The sequence below is a fragment of the Amblyraja radiata genome, chromosome 2, assembly GCF_010909765.2.
Source record: "Amblyraja radiata isolate CabotCenter1 chromosome 2, sAmbRad1.1.pri, whole genome shotgun sequence".
Classification (NCBI taxonomy): Eukaryota; Metazoa; Chordata; class Chondrichthyes; order Rajiformes; family Rajidae; genus Amblyraja; species Amblyraja radiata.
The window spans coordinates 71,893,283-71,916,894 of record NC_045957.1 but is presented as its reverse complement, the minus strand read 5'-3'; the positions used below and the strand labels follow the sequence as shown (position 1 = coordinate 71,916,894).

The window sequence follows — 23,612 nt, the reverse complement described above, 5'->3', positions numbered from 1 at the left end:
AGCAACCAGACAGTAGTAGCAGCACAATAAGTGTGAGGGAGGGGGTGAAACTCAGACCAATCATCTACTCTTGTTTCTCCAAGTTGTACTCTGTTCAACAATGATCATAGTTTGTGCACAAAAGTTCAATTTTTTTCATAGTGCTCTCGGTGGTTGGCAGTTATGTGCTAATGCGAATCGCACGGAGCTGTTCCCAGTCCATTTCCTGAAGTACATGGGTTAGCAGATTTTTGATATAGGTTTACATGCAGGACATTGACCACCTGTTCACACTGGTTCTATGTTATCCCACTTTTGCACCCACTCCCTACACATGTGAGCAATTTACAGTACCAATTAACTACAAATCCACACACCTTTTGACACACGTGGTCACGGGGAGAACATGCAAACTCCACATGGACAGCACCCGAGGTCAGAATCATACCCGGTTCTTCAGTGCTGTGAGGCACCACTGTCAACCAATTATTCGAGTGATTTAATCTTATGATACACATTCTCTAACTGGGATCAGAAAGATTTTTAACATCTGTCATCATTTAAGTTATAACTTTTATGATCTACAACTCCTTCCACAACATCCTGTATTTTATTAGCTCTACTTATGGCCTAATTTTAGATTAGTTTAGAGATACAGCATGTAAACAGGCCCTTCGGCCCACTGTGTCCACGCCGACCAGTGATCCCCGCACATTAGCACTATCCTACACCCACTAGGGATAATTTTTACATTTACCAAGCCAATTAGCCAACAAACCTGTACGTCTTTGGAATGCGGGAGGAAACCGAAGATCTCTGAGAATACCCACGCAGCTCAAACTCCGTACCGACAGCACCCATAATCGGGCTCGAACCCGGGTCTCCGGCGCTGCATTCTCTGTAAGGCAGCAACTCTACCGCTGTGCCACCGTGAATCCTTCTGAGGTTTTGCTTTCAATATCTTCTGTGCCTCGGCTTTCCAATATTCCATTTCAACTGGATTTATCAACATATCAATATACCAAAGGGATTTATTTTAGTCCTCAGTTTAACTCCAATAGCCCAGTCATTCTATGTCTTCTTAACCCACTCTAATAAATGGCTTATTTTAATTTCTGTTGTAAACTTGATACCTTTAATTTCTATTGGTGATTTTACTATTGACTGCAATTTGTTATTTGGAAATATATTGAAATTGGAGGGAAACAGACTGCAGGCCACAATCAATCTATCTTGATAATAATCCCTCAGATAAACAGTAGTTCCACATATATGTTTACACTATTTCCATGTCCTTTTATCCCCAAAGATTTTCAATCATTATTAAATATCTACTTGTTTGCTCTTTCAATCAAACTCCAATAGCCCAGTCATTCTATGTCTTCTTAACCCACTCTAATAAATGGCTTATTTTATAACCATATAACCATATAACAATTACAGCACGGAAACAGGCCATCTCGACTCTTCTAGTCTGTGCCAAACACGTATTCTCCCCTAGTCCCATATACCTGCGCTCAGACCATAACCCTCCATTCCTTTCCCGTCCATATAACTATCCAATTTATTTTTAAAGGATAAAAACGAACCTGCCTCCACCACCTTCACTGGAAGCTCATTCCACACAGCCACCACTCTCTGAGTAAAGAAGTTCCTCCTCATGTTACCCCTAAACTTCTGTCCCTTAATTCTCAAGTCATGTGCCCTTGTTTGAATCTTCCCTACTCTCAGTGGGAAAAGCTTATCCACGTCAACTCTGTCTATCCCTCTCATCATTTTAAAGACCTCTATCACGTCCCCCCTTAACCTTCTGCGCCCCAAAGAATAAAGCCCTAACTTGTTCAACCTTTCTCTGTAACTTAGTTGCTGAAACCCAGGCAACATTCTAGTAATTTTAATTTCTGTTGTAAACTTGATACCTTTAATTTCTATTGGTGATGTAGTCTCACCGTCAAAGGAAATATTTTGTCCCATGTTTTCACATTCTTAAACTGCTTCAACCAAATTCCTCCTTTATAAACATGATTTAAACTTTCCTCAGTATTTGCAGCTCCTCACACCAATCTGCATTATGGGGAGTTTTAGATCTTCTGGAAGCTAAGAACAATGTGATTTCATTAATTTATAGTTTATTTACCCTGGTGGGAGCATTAGTTTAAAACATTTGCATGCTGAAAATTGTTTTTTAAATTAACAATTGGAACAGCAATTTCCTTCTTTTAAAAAATATAACCAAAGACACAGTAACTTAAACTGCATTTGGGCTGATTTAGAAACATAGAAACATAGAAAATAGGTGCAGGAGTAGGCCATTCGGCCCTTCGAGCCTGCACCGCCATTCAATATGATCATGGCTGATCATCCAACTCAGTATCCTGTACCTGCCTTCTCTCCATACCCCCTGGTCCCTTTAGCCACAAGGGCCACATCTAACTCCCTCTTAAATATAACCAATGAACTGGCCTCAACTACTTTCTGCGGCAGAGAATTCCAGAGATTCACCACTCTCTGTGTGAAAAAAGTTTTCCTCATCTCGGTCCTAAAAGATTTCCCCCTTATCCTTAAACTGTGACCCCTTGTTCTGGACTTCCCCAACATCGGGAACAATCTTCCTGCATCTAGCCTGTCCAACCCCTTAAGAATTTTGTAAGTTTCTATAAGATCCCCCCTCAATCTTCTAAATTCTAGCGAGTACAAACCGCGTCTATCCAGTCTTTCTTCATATGAAAGTCCTGACATCCCAGGAATCAGTCTGGTGAACCTTCTCTGTGCTCCCTCTATGGCAAGAATGTCTTTCCTCAGATTAGGAGACCAAAACTGTGCGCAATACTCCAGGTGTGGTCTCACCAAGACCCTGTACAACTGCAGTAGAACCTCCCTGCTCCTATACTCAAATCCTTTTGCTATGAATGCTAACATACCATTCGCCTTCTTCACTGCCTGCTGCACCTGCATGCCTACATTTAATGACTGGTGTACCATGACACCCAGGTCTCGTTGCATCTCCCCCTTTCCTAATCGGCCACCATTCAGATAATAATCTACTTTCCTGTTTTTGCCACCAAAGTGGATAACCTCACATTTATCCACATTATACTGCATCTGCCATGCATTTGCCCACTCACCCAGCCTATCCAAGTCACCTTGCAGCCTCCTAGCATCCTCCTCACAGCTAACACTGTCCCCCAGCTTCGTGTCATCCGCAAACTTGGAGATGTTGCATTCAATTCCCTCGTCCAAATCATTAATATATATCGTAAATAGCTGGGGTCCCAGAACTGAGCCTTGCGGTACCCCACTAGTCACTCCCTGCCATTGTGAAAAGGACCCGTTTACTCCTACTCTTTGCTTCCTGTCTGCCAACCAGTTCTCTATCCACATCAATACTGAACCCCCAATACCGTGTGCTTTAAGTTTGTATACTAATCTCTTATGTGGGACCTTGTCGAAAGCCTTCTGAAAGTCCAGATATAACACGTCCACTGGTTCTCCCTTATCCACTCTACTAGTTACATCCTCGAAAAATTCTATAAAATTCGTCAGACATGATTTACCCTTCATAAATCCATGCTGACTTTGTCCAATGATTTCACCACTTTCCAAATGTGCTGCTATCCCATCTTTAATAACTGATTCTAGCAGTTTCCCCACTACCGACGTTAGACTAACTGGTCTGTAATTCCCCGTTTTCTCCCTCCCTCCCTTTTTAAAAAGTGATGTTACATTAGCTACCCTCCAATCCTCAGGAACTACTCCAGAATCTAAAGAGTTTTGAAAAATTATCACTAATGCATCCACTATTTCTGGGGCTACTTCCTTAAGTACTCTGGGATGCAGCCTATTTGGCCCTGGGGATTTATCGGCCTTTAATCCATTCAATTTACCTAACACCACTTCCAGCCTAACCTGGATTTCACTCAGTTCCTCCATCTCATTTGACCCCCGGTCCCCTGCTATTTCCGGCAGATTTTTTATGTCTTCCTTAGTGAAGACAGAACCAAAGTAGTTATTCAATTGGTCTGCCATGTCCTTGTTCCCCATGATTAATTCACCCGTTTCTGACTGCAAGGGACCTACATTTGTTTTAACTAATCTTTTTCTCTTCACATATCTATAAAAGCTTTTGCAGTCAGTTTTTATGTTCCCTGCCAGTTTTCTTTCATAATCTATTTTCCCTTTCCTAATTAAGCCCTTTGTCCTCCTCTGCTGGTCTCTGAATTTCTCCCAGTCCTCTGGTAGGCTGCTTTTTCTGGCTAATTTGTACGCTTCATCTTTTGTTTTGATACTATCCCTGATTTCCCTTGTTATCCACGGATGCACTACCTTCCCTGATTTATTTTTTTGCCAAACTGGGATGAACAATTGTTGTAGTTCATCCATGCAGTCTTTAAATGCCTTCCATTGCATATCCACCGTCAACCCATTAAGAATCAATCGCCAGTCTATCTTGGCCAATTCACGTCTCATACCCTCAAAGTTACCTTTCTTTAAGTTCAAGACACTTGTTTCTGAATTAACGATGTCACTCTCCATCCTAATGAAGAACTCAACCATATTATGGTCACTCTTGCCCAAGGGGCCACGCACAACAAGACTGCTAACGGTTGGTTAGCTCACGTTGGTATTGGGCATTCTACTTGCTTTGTAAATCTAACCAATTATGTTCCAATTCTGTTTTATAGGCTTTTTCAAAGATTTATTTTACCATCGTACGTATGAATTGAAAGAGAACACCTAATTTGTCGGCGTAATACACAATGTGACAAACATTTTGGTCAAAATATTTAGCAATCATTAGACCATCCATATATAAATAGCCTGTGAATTGTAAGCCTGGATACTTGGCGGCCACGATGTATATATTTTACAGGCTGAAAGCCCTGTCCCACGGTACAAGTTCATTCCAAGAGTTCTCCCGAGTTTGCCCTGATTCGAACTCGGAGATTTACGGTAATGGCCGTTCGTCGGTACTCGGGGCTCTCATGGACATTTTTCAACATGTTGAAAAATCTTCACGAGTCATCCCGTGCTTACCTGCCGTTAGCGTTACGAGCCACTAAGAGACGGACCCGCTACGTTCATTCTCCGTGCCTACCACGAGTTTGATTTTTTTTAAACTCGGGAGAGCTCTTGGAATGAACTCATACCGTGGGACAGGGCTTTGAGTCTTCTCTTGAAATAGTAGAGTCAGGGGATATGGGGAGAAGGCAGGAACGGTGTACTGTTTGTGGATGATCAGCCATGATCACATTGAATGGTGTTGCTGGCTCGAAGGGCCAAATGGCCTACTCCTGCACCTATTGTCTATTCTGTGTTTTTCAGTCAATGTTACATTATATATTAATAATTTTTTAATCGGAACGACTGTTCAAATAAATTTTTTTAACATTTTCAAAATGCTATTTAATCACCATTTCCATCTATTCTAAAATCATCAATGCCAAGTCCATGCCTAATTTATCAAATCCCTGAAATGAAATTCAATAACTTTTCTGATTGTCTGTATTTGATAGTCCAGGAATACTTTAATGAGCCATAGCAATTTATCTTTCATTTCTTGCAATAGTAGTAACTATTTGCTCTTCTCTTCCACAGAAGCCAAATTAAAAGTACAAAACACGACCGATCCATGCAAACCATTCCTACTCCAGGGGACTTTTTTTTATAGCTTCACAGAGCCCACTGGTTATTTCTACCCCACCACCTTCACTGTTTGTCTAAAATTATATCTGCATTGGAAAAGCTGCCAGACTTCATTGTATATTGCGCACCACGCATCATGTTTGAGGGAGTTAGTAGTAATAGTCACTGGGCTAGAATCTGGAGATCGTTTCTGCTGACCCAGAGATATGATTTGATTTGTATACTGCTGAGTTATTTTAAATTTAAGTAATTTAAATGAACCTGAAATGAAAGGCTGTAGTGATGAAGGTGAAACTATTAGGTTATTGTTTAAAAATCCATCTGATTCACTGATGCCTTACCTTTGAAGATGGAAATCTGCGATTCTCATGGCCTGGCCCTCGTGCTTTAACCCAACAAATGGGCCATGTTTTATTGCTGCATAGTCTCTGGTCATAGTGCTTTTATAAATATCAAACAATGGCTGTTTTTTCAGTGGCATGAATAAACATACAAATACAAAAACATCTATAATTATAAACCTTTCTTTACCTGATGCAATGCATGTTTTTACTTTAAAAACAAGAACCTTCTCTCTATAGAAAGTGTAAACTTTGATAATCAGTGATGCCTTTCTCTGACTGAGTCGTGAAACCTTCTCAATATAACCAGGGCAATGACTTGCTGGACACGTTACCATAACAACATTACTGATAACCTTTATATTGCTAACCCGAGATAATATTCGGAGATTGTGGGGACAAAAGTAACATACAATCTATTTCTTATAAAAATAAGCATCAGCAGTGATGAATCGATAAAAACAATTGCTGAAAGTCACAACTGGGCATCTACATAAAAAACACAGATGCAGAAACACAGAGTTTAAAGGAATTTCAAATTGAAATATTAATTCTGTTTCTCTCTCCACAGGTGCTATAAACTGCAAAGTATTTACAGCATTTCCTGTTTGTAATATTAGTTTAACAGCACCTGCAATTGATTTTGGTTCTCAAACACTGAAGCAGGAGCATGAAAAATAGGAAAGGTTCCCTCGTGTCTGATATTTTACCTTGGTGCCACCTTCCTGCACTAAGTCCATATCCCTCGATGCCCAGAAAATCTAAAAATCAATTGAGGTCTGTCATTATTATGTTTAGTATCGAGCTTCCACAGCCCACTTTGGTGAACGAATCCCACAGTTCACTTGTGTCTAAGTGAAGACATTTTGTATTCATCTTGATCCTGTATAGCTGACCTCTAATGATGAGTCTATGATTCTGGGTTCTCGACTCTTCTGCCTAGGAAAAAACATAACTGCATCTATCCTGTCAAACCCTGTAAGAATTGTGTCTGTTATAATGAGAATTTAGCCTCTCATTCTTTTACACTCAACAGGGTAGACCAAGTCTTTTTAATTTCTTCTCATTATCATTTATCTGTATATTGTAGAAGGCGTCATTGTAATCATGTGTAGTTTTTTCTTTGACTGGTTAGCGTGCAACAAACATTTCACTGTACCTCAGTACACCTCAGTTTGGGGGGGGGCGGGGGGGGGGGGGGGGGGAGGAGGAGAGGGGTAGGTCTGGCAGCTCAATGTTCTCGGGTATAGGAGAAATGGGGGTGAAGGTTAAACAGATGGGGGGGGGGCGGTTGCATTACTGGTTAAGGAAGATGTCATGGCAGTGGTCAGGGGTGACATTACGGACAGTTCATCTAGTGAGGATAGATGGGTGGAACTGAGGAACAAAAAAGGGATGATCACCTTGTTGGGGGGTGTACAACAGACCCACAAATAGCCAACAGGAATTAGAAGGACAAATATGCCAAGAGATTGCAGACAGCTGCAGGTCAAATATGGTTGTTGTACTAGGGGATTTTTACTTTCCAAATATTGACTGGGAAAATCATAGTGTAAAGGCATTTGATGGGGTGTAATTTCTCAAAAGTGTTCAGGAGAGTTATCTCCAGCAATATGTAGAGGCTCCCACACTCGAGAGGGCAACACTGGATCTAGTATTGGGAAATTGGGTTGGGCAAGTGAATGAACTGTGTGTGGAGGAGCCTTTTGGGACCAGCCTTTTGGGACCAGCCTTTTCGGTTTGAGATAGTTATGGATAGGGGCAGAGAGGATCCAGGTGTAAAAATGTTTAACTGAGGTAAGGCCAACTTTGAGACAGGAAAGTAGACTGTTATCTGAATGGTGGCTGATTAGGAAAAGGGGAGATGCAACGAGACCTGGGTGTCATGGTACACCAGTCATTGAAAGTAGGCATGCAGGTGCAGCAGGCAGTGAAGAAAGCGAATGGTATGTTAGCATTCATAGCAAAAGGATTTGGGTATAGGAGCAGGGAGGTTCTACTGCAGTTGTACAGGGTCTTGGTGAGACCACACCTGGAGCATTGTGTACAGTTTTGGTCTCCTAATCTGAGGAAAGACATTCTTGCCATAGAGGGAGTACAGAGAAGGTTCACCAGACTGATTCCTAGGATATCAGGACTTTCATATGAAGAAAGACTGGATAGACTCGGCTTGTACTCGCTAGAATTTAGAAGATTGAGAAACGTACAATAGAAACGTACAAAATTCTTAAGAGGTTGGACAGGCTAGATGCAGGAAGATTGTTCCCAATGTTGGGGTGTCCAGAACAAGGGGTCACAGTTTAAGGATAAGGGGGAAATCTTTTAGGACCGAGATGAGAAAAACATTTTTCACAGAGAGTGGTGAATCTCTGGAATTCTCTGCCACAGAAGGTAGTTGAGGCCAGTTCATTGGCTATATTTAAGAGGGATTTAGATGTTGCCCTTGTGGCTCAAGGGGTCAGGGGGTATGGAGAGAAGGCAGGTACAGGATACTGAGTTGGATGATCAGCCATGATCATATTGAATGGCGGTGCAGGCTCAAAGGGCCGAATGGCCTACTCCTGCACCTATTTTCTATGTTTCTATGTTTCTATGAGAGTATGAATGAAAGTCTTGTTCAAGTTGACTGGAGCAGGTAATTTGAGGGGAAAGAAGTGGGATGTTTTTAAAAGGGTGCTGACAAAAGACCAGGATAAGCATGTCCCTGTTAGAGTGAAGGGCAAGACAGGCAAACAAAAGGAAGCTTGGCTGACAAGGGAAATTGAGTCATTGGTCAAGACACATGGGACAGGTATAGGCAGCTGGGATCACGTGTATTCCTGGAGGAGTTTCAGGAACTGAGGAGTAAACTAAAAAAGGAAATCAGAAGGGCAAAAAGGGGCCAGGAGATAGCTCTTGGAGATAGGATTAAGGACAATCCCAAGAGATTTTATAAATACATAAGAGGGAATAGGTTAACTCGAGAGAGAGTGGGACCTCTCAGGAATCAAAGCGGTCACCTCTGTGTGGAGCCACAGGAGATGGGCAAGGTCCTCAATGAGTATTTCTCCTCTGTATTTACCGCGGAGAAAGACAGGAGGATGGTGGAACTTGGGGCAGTCAATGGAAGTGTCTTGAGAGCAGTCAGTGTTACAGTCGAAGCGGTGCTGAAGGTAATATTATGTTTGAAGGTAGACAAATCTCCAGGGCTGGATCAAATATATCTGAGGACATTGTGGGAAACTAGAGAGGAAATTGCGGGGGCCCTGGCTGAAATTTATAAGTCGTCTTTAAATACAGGAGAGGTTCCAGAAGACTGGAATGTGGCAAATCTTGTGCCTCTTTGCAAGAAGGGCTGCAGGAAAATTGCTGGGAACTATAGGCCAGTGAGCTTGAAAAGTAGTTGGAAAGTTAGTAGAGAGTATTATGTACAGGCATTTAGACGAACAAGGGCTGACAAGATAGTCAGCATGGTTTTGTCGTGTCTTACAAATCTGCATTTTTTGAACACATGAGCAAAAAGGTCGATGAGGGCAGAGCTGTAGATGTATATATGGAGTTCAGCAAAGCATTTGACAAGGTTTCGCATGTTAGGTTGTTCTGGAAGGTTAGATCAGATGGTATCCAAGGAGAGATAGCTGAATGGATAGAAAATTGACTTCATAGAAGGAAGCAGACGGTGATGGTGGAAGATTGCCTCTCGGACTGGAGGCCTGTGACTAGTGGTGTGCCTCAGGGTTCTGTGCTGGGCCCGTTTCTGATTGTCATCTATATCAACAATTTGGATGAGAATATACACGGCAAGATTAGCAAGATTAGCTAGTTTGCAGATGGTACAAAAGTGGGTGATTTTGCAAATAGTGAAGATGGTGGTGAAAAACTGCAGCAGGATCTTGATCGAGTGGCCATGTGGTCTGAGAAATGGTTGATTGAGTTTAATACAGAGAAATGAGGTTTCGCATTTAGGGAAGTCTAACATGGGCAGGGCCTACACAGTGAATGATAGGGTTCTGGGGAGTGTTGTAGAGCAGAATGATCCAGGAGTGCAGGTGCATGGTTCCATGAAGGTGGATTCACAGGTATAAAGGGTGATCAAAAAGGCTTTTGGCACATTGGTCTTCATCTGTCTGAGCATATAGGAGGCCATGTTTTTTACTGTTCATTTACAGTTTGGTGTTCAGTTTTGGACGTGGTTATAGGAAAGATGTTGGCAAGCTGGAAAGGGTACATAGAAGATTTACAAGTATTTTGCCAGGACTAGAGGGTCTGAGCTACAGGGAGAGGTTGAGTAGGCTAGCACTCTATTTCTTGGAGTGCAGGAGGATGAGGGGAGATCTTATAGAGGTGTATAAAATCATGAGCGGAATAGATCGCTTAGATGCACAGTCTCTTGCCCAGAGTAGGTGAATCGAGGACCAGAGGACATAGGCTTAAGGTGAAGGGGAAATGATTTAAAAGGAACCTGAGGGGTAACTTTTTCACACAAAGACAGGTGGGTGAATGGAACAAGCTGCCAGAGGAGGCAGTTGAGGCTGGGACCATCCCAACGTTTAAGAAACAGTTAGACAGGTACACGGATAGGATAGATTTGGTGGGATATGGTCCAAATGCAGGCAGGTGGGACTAGTGTAGCTGGGACACGTTGGCTGGTGTGAGCAAGTTAGGCCGAAGGGCCTGTTTTCACTTTGTAGCTCTCTGGCATGTGACAATAATAAATAAACTAAACTGAAATCCCTCTCCCCATTCAAGGAATGAAATATGTGAACTTTGATCGCACCCCTGTATGACAGGATATCCTTCTTCAGGTTGGGATACTGGGCATATACATAATAGTCCAGGTTGTATCTCACCTGGACCCTATATTATGGTATTAAGACTTCATTGGTCTCTAAATAAAGACCAACATACAATTTGCGCAATAAAGACCAACATACAATTTTCCATTCTCTACCTGTACATTAATTTGCATTGATTTGTTCACAATCAAACTCAAAGCCTAGTGAACACAAACATTTTCAGTCTCCCTGCCATTTAAACTCTGACTGTCAGTACTCCACCTCTTTTATCAACCAAGGTGGAAGACATATTTTCCACTTATTTTTCCATCTAGTCCGAGTCAGTCTGTATCCTCCCTTTAAAACCCATCTGCATCCTCTTTACCAACTTCCCTTTCATCCAGCTTTAATATCATCTACAACCTTGGAAATATTTCAATTGGCCCTTTCATCCAAATCATTAAGATGGACTGTGATCAGCTGGGAGCCAGGGGCCAAACACAAATCCTACATCACCCCTCCTGAACACCGGGTGGCGCCAGCAATGGCTGCCTCGCCAACAGTCTGTCTGTCTCTTCCTTCTTTGTGTTTAAATAGTGTGTGTTAAATGTATGTTTTAGTGTTCTTTAGCTTATTTTATGTGGGGGTGGGGGGGAGGATAGGGGAAACTTTTTCTAATCTCTTACTTCGACGGAGATGCAATTTTTTTTTCCGTATCGTATCTCCGTCCGCACTGCGACTTAACATCAAGGAGTTGGCAGCCTTTGGAGGTGATTGACCGGGTGCTCCATCGTGGGTGCTTGCGGACTTTAATGTCGCGGAGCTCGTGGTCTCTGGTTAGAGGCCGATTTCGGGGAACTCCAAGCCACAAGAGCTTCGATCGCCACGACGTGGGAGCTTCGATGGCCCCGACTGCGGATGGTTCGACTGCCCCGACTGCGGGAGAATAAAGAGGAAGATTGGACTTTTTTGCCTTCCATCACAGTGAGGAATGTGGGAAATCCGCAGTGGTGGATGTTTATGTTAACTTTTATGTAGTTATTTGCCTTGTTGTTTTTTTTTCGTATGGTCCTATGGTAATTCGCATATCACTGTGCCTTAAGTGATAGATGTGACAATAAAATACCTTTGAAACCTTTAAATGTGTGGCATTCCCACCTGAATATGATCTGTTTATTCTTGCTCTGTTTCCCGCCAATTAATCAAATTGCAGTATAGAGATAACCTCAATCTCGTGCGCTAATTTTGTTTAATGACCTCTGATATAGCACTTTATCAAAGGCTTTCTGAAAGTCAAAACAAACAATATACATGTTCCAGAATTTTCTAAGTGACTGCCGTAAAAAGCTCTAACAGATTTGTCAAACATAATTTTCCTGTCATAAATCTTTTTACTCCAGCCAATCTTATTGTTATTTTATATCCCCTGCTACCAATTAGTTTAATAATAGATGATAGTACTTTCCTGGCTCTACCAGGTTAACTGGTCTATAAATCTGTTTCTCATTGCATTCTTTCTTAAGTAGAGTGATTATATTTGCCATTTTCGAAACGTTAGGATTCTTTCTGGATCTATAGGATCTTGGATGATGACAACCAGTGTTATCTCTATTGCCACCTTTGGGAGGAGGTTTATCAGATTCTGGGGATTTATTGGCTTTCAGTCTTGTCACCTTTCCAGAGTAAAATGTATTTCCAATACTAATTTCTTTTGGCTCGTTGTTCACTAGTTCATCACTATTCCATGAATATTGATACAAAATATCTCTTCAATATTGCTGTCATTTTGTGAATAAACTAAATAGCGGGAGGGGAAGGGGGGGGGGGGAGGAGTTGACAAATTGGGAGTATAAGGATGGAGTTAAAGGGGAAGAGAGTACAGGAAAAGTTACAAAAGACACCCGAATTCATGAGACGGAAGGTTCAAGAAGGGATAAGAGAGTAAGGTCAGGTGAAATAGGAACTGGTGTGAGAGGGGAGGTGAAAAACTATTTAAAAGCGATGTATATGAATGCACAAAGTATAAGAAATAAAGAGGCTTGGTTAGAAATTGGTAAGTATGATGCTGTGGGAATTAAAGAGACATGGCTGCAAGAGGATCAGAGCTGGGAAATGAAGACATCAGGGGTATACGTCCTATTGAAAAGACAGGTGATCAGAGGGGGGTGGGGTGGCTCCGTTGGTAAGGAATGAAATTCAGTCCCTTGTGAAGGGTGACATAGAATCAGAAGATGTAGAGTAATTGTGGATAGAACTGAGAAATTGTAAGGGTTAAAAAACCCTAATCGGAGTTATCTACAGCCCCCAAACAGTAGCCTGGAGATAGAGTGCAAGTCGAATCGGGATTTAAAATTGGCATGTAACAAAGGTACAGTGGTTATGGGAGATTTCAACATGCAGGTAGACTGGAAAAATCGGTTTGGTACTGGACCCCAAGAAAGGGAGTTTGTGGAGTGCCTCCGAGGTGGATTTTTAGAGCAGTTTGTACTGGAGCCTACCAGGGAGAAGGCAATTCTGGATTTTGTGCTGTGTAATGAACCGGATTTGATAAGGGAACAAGGTAAAGGAACCATTAAGAGGTAGTGCACATTTAGAGCACATGGTATTGAGGGTAGGGTGTTGACGTGGATAGAAAATTGGTTGGCAGACAGGAAGCAAAGTGTAGGAGTGAACGGGTCCTTTTCAGAATGGCAGGCAGTGTCGAGTGGAGTGCCGCAAGGCTCGGTGTTGGAGCCGCAACTGTTTACCATATATATTAATGATTTGGACGAGGGAATTTGGAGCAATACTAGAAAGTTTACAGATGACACAAAGCTGGGTGGTAGTGTGAACTGTGAAGAGGATGTTAGGAGGTTGCAGGGTGACCTGGACAGGTTGAGTGTGTGGGCGGACGTGGCAGATGCAGTATAATATAGATAAATGTGAGGTTATCCACTTTGGTGGCAAAAACAAGGGGGCAGATTATTATCTCAATGGGGTCAGGTTAGGTAAGGGGGAGGTACAGCTAGACCTGGGTGTCCTTGTACACCGGTCACTGAAAGTTGGTTCACGAGATTGATCCCTGGGATGGCGGGACTGTCATTTGAGGAAAGATTGAAAAGACTGGGCTTGTATTCACTGGAAGATGAGAGGGAATCTTATAGAAACATAAAATTATTAAGGGATTGAACACGCTAGATGCAGGAAACATGTTCCAGATGTTGGGGGAGTCCAGAACCAGGGCCCACAGTTTAAGAATAAGGGGTAAGCCATTTAGAACTGAGATGAGGAAAAACGTTTTCACACAGAGAGTTGTGAATTTGTGCAATTCCCTGCCTCCGAAGACAGTGGAGGCCGATTCACTGGATGCATTCAAAAGAGAGTTTGATAGAGCTCTTAGGGCTAGCGGAATCAAGGGATAAGGGGAGAAGGCAGGAACGGGGTACTGATTGTGGATGATAGGCCATGGTCATATTGAAAGGCGATGCTGGCTCAAAGGGCCGAATGGCCTACTCCTGCACCTACTGTCCGTATCGATATGTGTGATACATGTTTCACAAATGTTTCAGTGTTAGCCATTGCTTATTTAAGACCATGGGTTCAGGTTGCATTTAATCGTTTTTAATCTTAATACAAAATTTTATCAATCACAAGACCAAGTGCAGACCTGTTGGGTGTGCTCCACCAACACACCCGTTCCCTACCCATGGCCCCCACGGGAGGCGTGGTCCTCCAACTCAAGCCGTTCCCGAACGTAAGTGAAGCTGATCACTGCTAGCCGAGGCATTGTTTTGATTTTTTTCAATTTTAATCCGTAATAATTTGAGAAATAAAGCATAACATTTTCAGTGAAGATGTCTACCTAGAGGTGAAAAATGTGAATCGGAATATGTAAAAAATTTGTGAAAGTTGTCATATTTAAAGCTTTAATCGTGAATAACGTCAAATATATGATGAAAACTTCATTGAAGCTAATCACTGGTAGCCGAGCCATTGTGATGTCATCAGTTGAAGCTGGTCGTTTTAAATTCAAAGTCTTTTGATTTTTTAAAAACTTTAATCAGAAATAAGTCGAGAAATAAAGCATAACATTTTCAGTGAAGGTTATATCTGCCTAGAGGGGAAAAATGTTAATCAGGATATGTAAAAATCTTGTGAAAGTCGGCATTTATAAAGCTTTCATAGTGAATAACGTGAAATATAGGATGAAATCTTCAGTGAAGCTGATAACTGCTTGCCGAGCCACTATGATGTCATCAGTTGAAGCTGGTCTGCTCCCCCAATGCACCCGTTCCCTACCCGTAACCCACATGGGAGGCGTGGTCCTACAACTCAAGCTGTTCCCAAACGTGAGATTCCAGCACTCCCCTGCCTCCCTCAGCAGTGGGCTTTAAAATAAATTGCAATTGCACTTCCCCTGCGTGTTGCAATAGCAATTCGCTCTCCCCCTCCTGTGAGGCGAAAAATTCAGTGTTACTGTATCGCAACATTTTATCGAAGTGTGTTGGAAGCTGGCAGTAATGATTTTAATGAAAAATGTGAATCAGAATATGTCTGCTCCTCCAACGGTGTGGTCTCCCAACACAATATTCCACCCCTCAGCCGTTCCCCCAATGCAACTTAACCCATTCCCGAACGTAAGATTCCAGCACTCCCCTGCCTACCTCAGCAGTGGACTTAAAACATTTTTTTAATTGCACTTTCCCTGCCTGCCGCATCAGTTCCAACTGCAATACCAATTGGCCCTTCCCCTCCTGTTGAAAAATCCCATTGAGGTGAAAATTTCAGAGTGTTTCTGTCTTGCAACTTTGTATCGAAGTGTGTTGGAAGCTGGCAGGAATGATCTTAACAGTAAAAATCTTATGAAAGTTGGCATTTTTAAAGCTTTAATCATGAATAACGTGAAATATAGGATGAAATCTTGATTGAAGTTGATCACTGCTAGCTGAGCCATTGTGACATCATCAGTTGAAGCTGGTCATTGTAATTTCAAAGTCTTATGATTTTTTAGACTTTTAATCAGTAATGAGTCGAGAGTAAGTCGAGAAATAAAGCATAACATGTTCAATGAAGGTGTTCTCTGCCTGGAGGGGAAAAATGTCAATCAGAATATGTACAAAAATGCAATCGTTACCGCGTAGTGTTTTTGCGAAGATGTAAAGACAACCACATATACACACACACACACACACACACACACACACATATATACACACATATACACACGTACAAGATCAGAGTTTTAATAAGTATATGATATGATATGATGATAATAACCTTTCCTTAAATCCTCCTTAATCGTGAGATTATTGATTGTCTGTTTTTCATTGTGTTTTATTAGCACTAAAATAGCCCCTTTCCACATTAGTTCCTCAATATATTGATGTAGAAAATGATTTCTTATAGATTTCATGAATTTAGTTTCTTCAGTTTTGCTAATTTGGGTTGTCTATCGTACATGCAGAATGAAACCCCCATGATAATTGTATCACCATATTATATGCTCTAATTTCCTAATTTCTGTCAATCCCTACATTATGGCTACTGTTTGGGAGCTGAAAGAAAACTCCCACCAATGTATTCCGGCCTTTTTTTTAGCCTGGTTACTGTTGCAAGATATAAAGTGGATTGCTAGATGCACCATTAGCTGTGAAACATTTGAGATCTATAAGGGCTCGCTAGAGGTCGAAGATTATAATATCTCTGATTTACTAAGAGGAATTTGCTATCGTGTATGTTGGATCAACAATATTTTTTTTTAAATCAACTATTTATTGAACATGAGGATGCATAGCAATTATATCTGTTTCCACTTCCCCTTGCACCCACCAGTCCCTGTGTGTGTAAAAAAAACACGTATTGTAAATCATCTTTAAACTTAAATCACCTTCTCTCCTTAAAGCTATCCCTTTAGTATTTGGCATTTTCACCCTGGTAAAAATACTGACTATCCAACCCAAAGATCTTATAGCGAGCAAGATGGTCCACTCTGCTAAAAAGCCGTAGTAGGGTCATGGGTAATTTTCAGCGCCATTTCCGTAACCGGCTTCCATCATGGCGTCAAGCTAATTCAAGGAGATTCTGCTATATCAGGCTGAGAGATTAAAGGATAGACACAAAATGCAGCGGGTCGGGCGGCATTTCTTGACAAAAGGAATAGGTGACATTTCGGGTCGAGACCCCTGCTCAGACTTAGTCAGGGGAAAGAGGAACTCAAACCATCCTCCCCCTTCCCCCTTCCCTCCGACACGGACGGAGTGATCACAGGCCCCCTTTTTTTGTTAAACATCTATTTCCTTTGGGGGTTTTTTAAATGTCCCCCTTACCATTTACGTACTTTTTCAATAGCTGCCATGATCCATTTGATGTCATCCTTTGCCCTGCTCCTCAAAGCTGCTCCTGGTCTTGGCCCGCACTGATCTGCCGGACATGCTGTGTGTGTGTGTGTGTTTGTATGGCGGAGTCTGAGGGAACAGACGGACGAAAGCAACGATCATAGAGTGGAATAGGTGACCAAAGATCTTTGTAGGTGACTATTCAGGTCGAAGCCCTTCTTCAGACTGAGTCAGGGAAAAGAGGAGCAAGAGATATAGACGGTGCTAAGGACAAATGAATGGAAGATATGCCTATATCTCCCCTTTCCCTTTCCCTTGACTGACAGTCTGAAGAAGGGTCTCGACCCGAAATATCCACCTATGCCTCTCTATGATCGTTGCTTTCGTCCATCTGTCCACGCGTTCGCTCACTCTTGGTGCCGGCGCTTCTCCCCTCATGGCAGCTATCGAAAAAGTCGACCCGAAATATCACCTAATCCTCTCCAGAGATGTTGCCTGATCCGCTGATTTACTCCAGCCTTTTGTGCCTGTCTTCGGTTTAAACCAGTGTTTAAACCAGCATCTGCAGTTCCTCCCTGTACAAGGTATGTGCCGTTTAAAAAGAAAATTAAAAAAAACATTTAAAGGCACATAAACTGTTCCCCCGTAACGCTGCGAGAGACATAACTGAAGTCAGGTCGAGTTTACTGAAATGGCCGAAGAAATGGCCAACATTCCGCTCCGTTGCATACTACACGTCAGCCTATTGGATTTAGCAGGAGTGGACTATCTTGCTCTGCTTTAGGATCTTTGATCTAACCTATCTATGCTAATTTTATAAATTTTTTCGGGTTTCCCCGTGATCTCTGACGCTCCAGGGAAAACAATCCAAGTTTGTCCAACCTCTCCTTGTAGCAAATTCCCCAGCATCCTGGTAAAATTTTCTGCACGATCTCCAATGTCTCCACATCCTTTCAATAATGCAGCGAACAGCACTGCACACAATACTCCAAATGTGGCCCATCCAACTTTTTATAAAGCTGCAATATGACTTCTTGTCTTTTATACGTCTCACCCCAATTGATGGAGGCAAGTTTGCCCTACAATGATATCTGCAGCTATTTTCATTTACGTGTAGGTGATATTACATTTTGTTTAATAAAAATATAAGAAATAGGATTTACTTCTCAATTCAATGTTGACCCATGGTTGACCCTTGACCTCACCTCTACTTCCTGTGCAATCGCTGCTTCTGTCAATTCCCTTGCAGTGTCTTTTCGGACATCAATGTGTTTCCTGTTATGATTTCTGTACAGAATCATTTAAAATTCCTTGCTTCTTTTTTCCTTTCTGGATAGTTGTTGAGGAGCACAGTATTATCTAAATGTCCATATTCCCAGTTTGGCTACTTCTCTGCTGTGTTGAAGTAGCTTGGTCTTTCCTCAGTACCATCCATAAATATTGCTTCCTGGAACCCTTGTTCTTGCCATCATCACCTTCGGGTTCTCATCACCCTGAGCTTATCCAAATTTCTATATTTGATTTCTAACCAGTGCCAAGTCCTGTTCGCTTGTTATCTGTGTTCCCGCAGACCTGCATTGACACTCACCCTCATTGTCCAAATTTATATTTCTCAGCATGTGTGTATATCCCTTGCCTCCCTCTTCTTTCATTATTATCTTTTCAATCAAATCATGGATGACAACTTTCTGAGAGCTCCTTTTTCACCATAATTCGCTAGTAAATCATGTGCTTCTTTCAAAGGTGCATTTTAAATGAAGATTGGTGACAATGTGATTAATTTGATGGGCTGATTCGGAAACTTGGAAACCTTGTCTTTGAGGCTCTTAAAAGCATTTAACTGTAAAAGGACTTATACCTTATGAGCCAGCAGATTAGGATTGCAATTGAACTCTCGGACACAGTAGGATAGGAATCCAGAATGACAACGTCATGCACAGCTGCACTGTTGACGGTGTTGTCCCATTGAAGGGGCCTTGTCTACTGTCTTCTGTGGTTGTTACAAATCCCATGGTGTAACTTGAAAAAAAACCCAGAGGTTATCCCCAGGGTCCTGGCTAATATGTTTCCTTCAAACAACATCACGGAAACTGATTGTCTGGCCTACCCCAAAGCTTTCTGAACATTTTGTAAATGCTCTAGTGTATCATTGATTACTCAGTGGTAATGTTGCTGTTGCATTACTTTTGGCTACAAATGGACAGTGTGGAAATTCATTAAAAGTTAATTCATTAATTAGATCTTAATACCTGTCCACCTTTGATCAATTCCCTCATTTTCATGTTGATCAATTTCACCCAGCACATCACTTTACCAACAATAATTTGTATTCCTTTCTTCAATTGCTTCTTTGTAGGAAAGTCTTAAAGGAGATATCTGTTGGAGACCTGGAACCAAATGAGACTGTACAGGCTAATTTGGAAGCACAGCTGCTTTCGAAGCTTGATCATCCAGCAATTGTTAAATTCTACTCCAGCTTCGTAGAACACTATAGTTTCTGCATCATTACAGAATACTGTGAGGTGAGCAATTATTGAACCACCAGACAGAAGATTTGCAATGTTTTCAATTTGTTTAGGTTTATGTGACAAAACACTGGTTAATTTAAAGTGGCACATTCCCACTGTTAGTTTGTATGGTTATATGTTGTTGACTTAAACATTGCGGTGTTTGGACTAGATCAAATGTTTTCTATGTTTTTATGATATTTTGAATTGCAGCGAATGGATGCACCCAGTCTCATGCTACGATTTCTCATGCACTGCAATGGACTGGTAGCTCAGTCCTCAGAAAGAATTAGAATTTAGAAAATTGTTGAGAACATTTGATACATTTGTTGAGAGCATGTGATGCATTTACTGTATCACTTTTATTTTAGTCATGAGATATGATAGCTCAGGAAGTAATTGTTTAAAAATGTGCTGTAATGATGTGGGATTTTGCGTAGGAATCACCACTTGTTTAATCCAGATAGGGTAAGCGATTTTCTTGTATTCAAGCAGTGCTTAGTACACAGAAATTATATGAAGGATTCATAGCATGTTTAAGCACAATTTAAATTCTTAGTTTTCAAGATTCTTGCACCATATTTGAGATTATACTATTATTACCTTAATACTTCCTTGCTCCATGATTGCCATCACCCAATCATTTGAAAATGTTGGGCTTTGATGATATATGATAGACGTTGTTCCCACAAAATGTATTAACCAAATATGATTCAAAGTGAATACATTTGCATCTTAATTGAATTAATTGATGTTCTATATTATCCTTTTATTTAAGAAAGGTTATGTTGGTGTTAGATTTTTTTAAATTGAGGGAAAGAATGACCCTCATTTGAGGAATGTTGTGATGGATCTGAGAAGGAATGAAGGAATGACTCCAACAATAACAGCACAGGTTGATCTAATACTACAAATAATGTCCACTTCAAAACAACCTAGATAGGATTGGCTAAGGGCCATGTGGAGGAAGTAAATCAGAATTCAGCAATTCTGAATGCAACGATAACAGTGCACGTAAATCACATAAGTTCAGCACGAGTAAAGGAAATATATTTTGGTGCAGGCACCGAATAATCTACAGTTAATTCAGCTCCTCTAATTCAAACTTTACAGCTTCTGATTATTGTCAATTCATTGATGTCTGTTGATAAAAATATTGTAGCTTCTGACCATCACTGCAATGTGGTACATGTTTGGCCATAGCAAGAAGTTTTTAACATGGACATTCTACAGTGCCATAAAAAAGATTCCTGATGTAGATCAATTCCGACAAAGAGCAATACTTTTTCATTACATGGTGAGAAAATTGCATTCCTTGACTCCCTGCGTTATTTTCACTTAGGGCAAAACAGATATTGTTGCATTTGCACCTTATCCATTTATTTACTATGAGAATTGCATACTTTTGTGTAGTAATTGAAAACTGCAGAGCTAGTGTGAAATGAAAAAAATATTAAAAATTCATATGAAATTTTGTCCTATGGTATAGAAATATAATAGCTCATCAGAAGACAAAGAGAATAGATGCAGTATATTCTGCAGATGTTATTCATTCCTCAGCAATGTTACTGGCTGACTGCACTCTTCCAAGAGTATAAGAAATAGAAGCGAGCTTAGACCATTCAGCCCTCCGAGTCTGCTCCTCAATTCCACATGCTACAGGTTCATCCTCCAACTAAAATCTTGTCCTTTGTCTATTTTATGGGGGGCTTTCACCCACAACTCAATGTGCAATAGGATCAGAAATTGAACATTCGATATGATCATGGCTGATCATCCAACTCAGTATCCCATCCCTGCCTTCTCTCCATACCCCCTGATCCCTTTAGCCACAAGGGCCACATCTAACTCCCTCTTAAATATAGCCAATGAACTGGCCTCAACGACCTTCTGTGGCAGAGAATTCACAGATTCACCACTCTCTGTGTAAAAAATTATTTTCTCATCTCGGTCCTAAAAGACTTCCCTCTTATCCTTAAACTGTGACCCCTAGTTCTGGACTTCCCCAACATCAGGAATAATCTTCCTGCATCTAGCCTGTCCAATCCCTTAAGAATTTTGTAAGTTTCTATAAGATCCCCCCGCAATCATCTGAATTCTAGCGTGTACAAGCCGAGTCTATCCAGTCTTTCTTCATATGAAAGTCCTGACATCCCAGGAATCAGTCTGGTGAACCTTCTCTGTACTCCCTCTATGGCAAGAATGTCTTTCCTCAGATTAGGAGACCAAAACTGTACGCAAAACACCAGGTGTGGTCTCACCAAGACCCTGTACAACTGCAGTAGAACCTCCCTGCTCTTATACTCAAATCCTTTTGCTATGAATGCTAACATACCATTTGCTTTCTTCACTGCCTGCTGCACCTGCCTTCCTACTTTCAATGATTGGTGTATCATGACACCCAGGTCTCGTTGCATCTCCCCTTTTCCTAATCGGCCACCATTCAGATAATAGTCTACTTTCCTGTTTTTGCCAACAAAGTGGATAACCTCACATTTATCCACATTATACTGCATCTGCCATGCATTTGCCCACTCACCCAACCTATCCAAGTCACCTTGCAGCCTCCTAGCATCCTTCTCACAGCTAACACTGCCCCCCAGCTTCGTGTCATCCGCAAACTTGGAAATGTTGCATTCAATTCCCTCATCCAGATCATTAATATATATTGTAAATAGCTGGGGTCCCAGCACTGAGCCTTGCGGTACCCCACTAGTCACTGCCTGCATTCTGAAAAGGACCCGTTTACTCCTACCCTTTGCTTCCTGTCTGCCAGCCAGTTCTCTGTCCACATCAATACTGAATCCCCAATACCGTGTGCTTTAAGTTTGTATACTAATCTCTTATGTGGGACCTTGTCGAAAGCCTTCTGAAAGTCCAGATATAACACATCCACTGGTTCTCCCTTATCCACTCTACTAGTTACATCCTCGAAAAATTCTATAAGATTCGTCAGACATGATTTACCTTTCACAAATCCATACAATACAATACAATACAATACAATACAATACAATACAATACAATACAATACAATACAATACAATACGATTTATTGTCATTTGAGCCTCAGTGAGGCTCAAACGAAATTCCGTTTCCACAGCCATACAAACAAAGACAATTTCCTACAGACATACACACAATTTAATTCACACAAACATCCATCACAGTGAACCCACTGTGATGGAAGGCAAAGTCTTTTCTCTCCCCTGTTCTCCATGTCTCTCCCGATGTCCAAGCCCCAGGCGGGCGATGATAAGTCCCACGGCCATTTTAGGCCGTGCCGGGCGATTTACGGCCCCGCTCCCGGTCTAAAAGTTACAATGTTGGAGCCCCCGGCGGGCGCTGTAATGTCCCACGGCCATGAAGCCGTGCCGGGCGATGTACGTCCCAGCTCCGGGTCATTCCAACCCCGCGACACGGGCTGGAGAAGTCGCGTTGCGGGAGCTCCGGGAAGCGGTCTCTCCCCCCGGACCCGCGAGCTCCCGATGTCCCAGTTCACCGGACCTGCGGCTGCGTTGCTGGAGCCGCCAAGACCCAGGAGTCAAGTCGCAGCAGCGAGTCACCACCACTCCCCACGCTCCGAGGCCGGCCAGCCCCATGATGGTGAGTAGTCCGCAACTCCGCAATCTCCCGAGCCCCCGGGTCGTTCAGGCTGGAGGCCGCTACACGGTGCTAGGCCCCAACGACAACGGAGACCCGACAGGGAAAAGGTCGGGTCTCCCGGACAGGGAAGATATTTTAAACGGTTTCCCCCTCCCCCCACCCCGCCCCCCACATATACACATTTAAAACCAGTATTAAAAAAAAACAACACTACATTTAACTAGAATTAACTAGAACTTCACAAATCCATGCTGACTTTGTCCAATGAATTTACCACTTTCCAAATATGCTGCTATCCCATCTTTAATAACTGACTCCAGAATTTTCCCCACCACCGATGTTAGACTAACTAGTCTGTAATTCCCCGTTTTCTCTCTCGCTCCCTTTTTAAAAAGTGGGGTTACATTAGCTACCCTCCAGTCCTCAGGAACTACTCCAGAATCTAAAGAGTTTTGAAAAATTATCACT

General features: G+C 41.9%; 1 protein-coding gene across 1 annotated transcript in view; it reads left to right on the top strand.

Annotated features, from left to right (window-relative positions):
* The window catches only part of nek11 (NIMA related kinase 11), a 254,128-nt gene that overhangs the window by 75,357 nt on the left and 155,159 nt on the right, over positions 1–23,612 (top strand). The window contains exon 3 of the mRNA XM_033048704.1: positions 19,388–19,553. Within this exon, the coding sequence (XP_032904595.1) occupies positions 19,388–19,553 (166 nt within the window). The remainder of the gene's footprint in view (positions 1–19,387; positions 19,554–23,612) is intronic.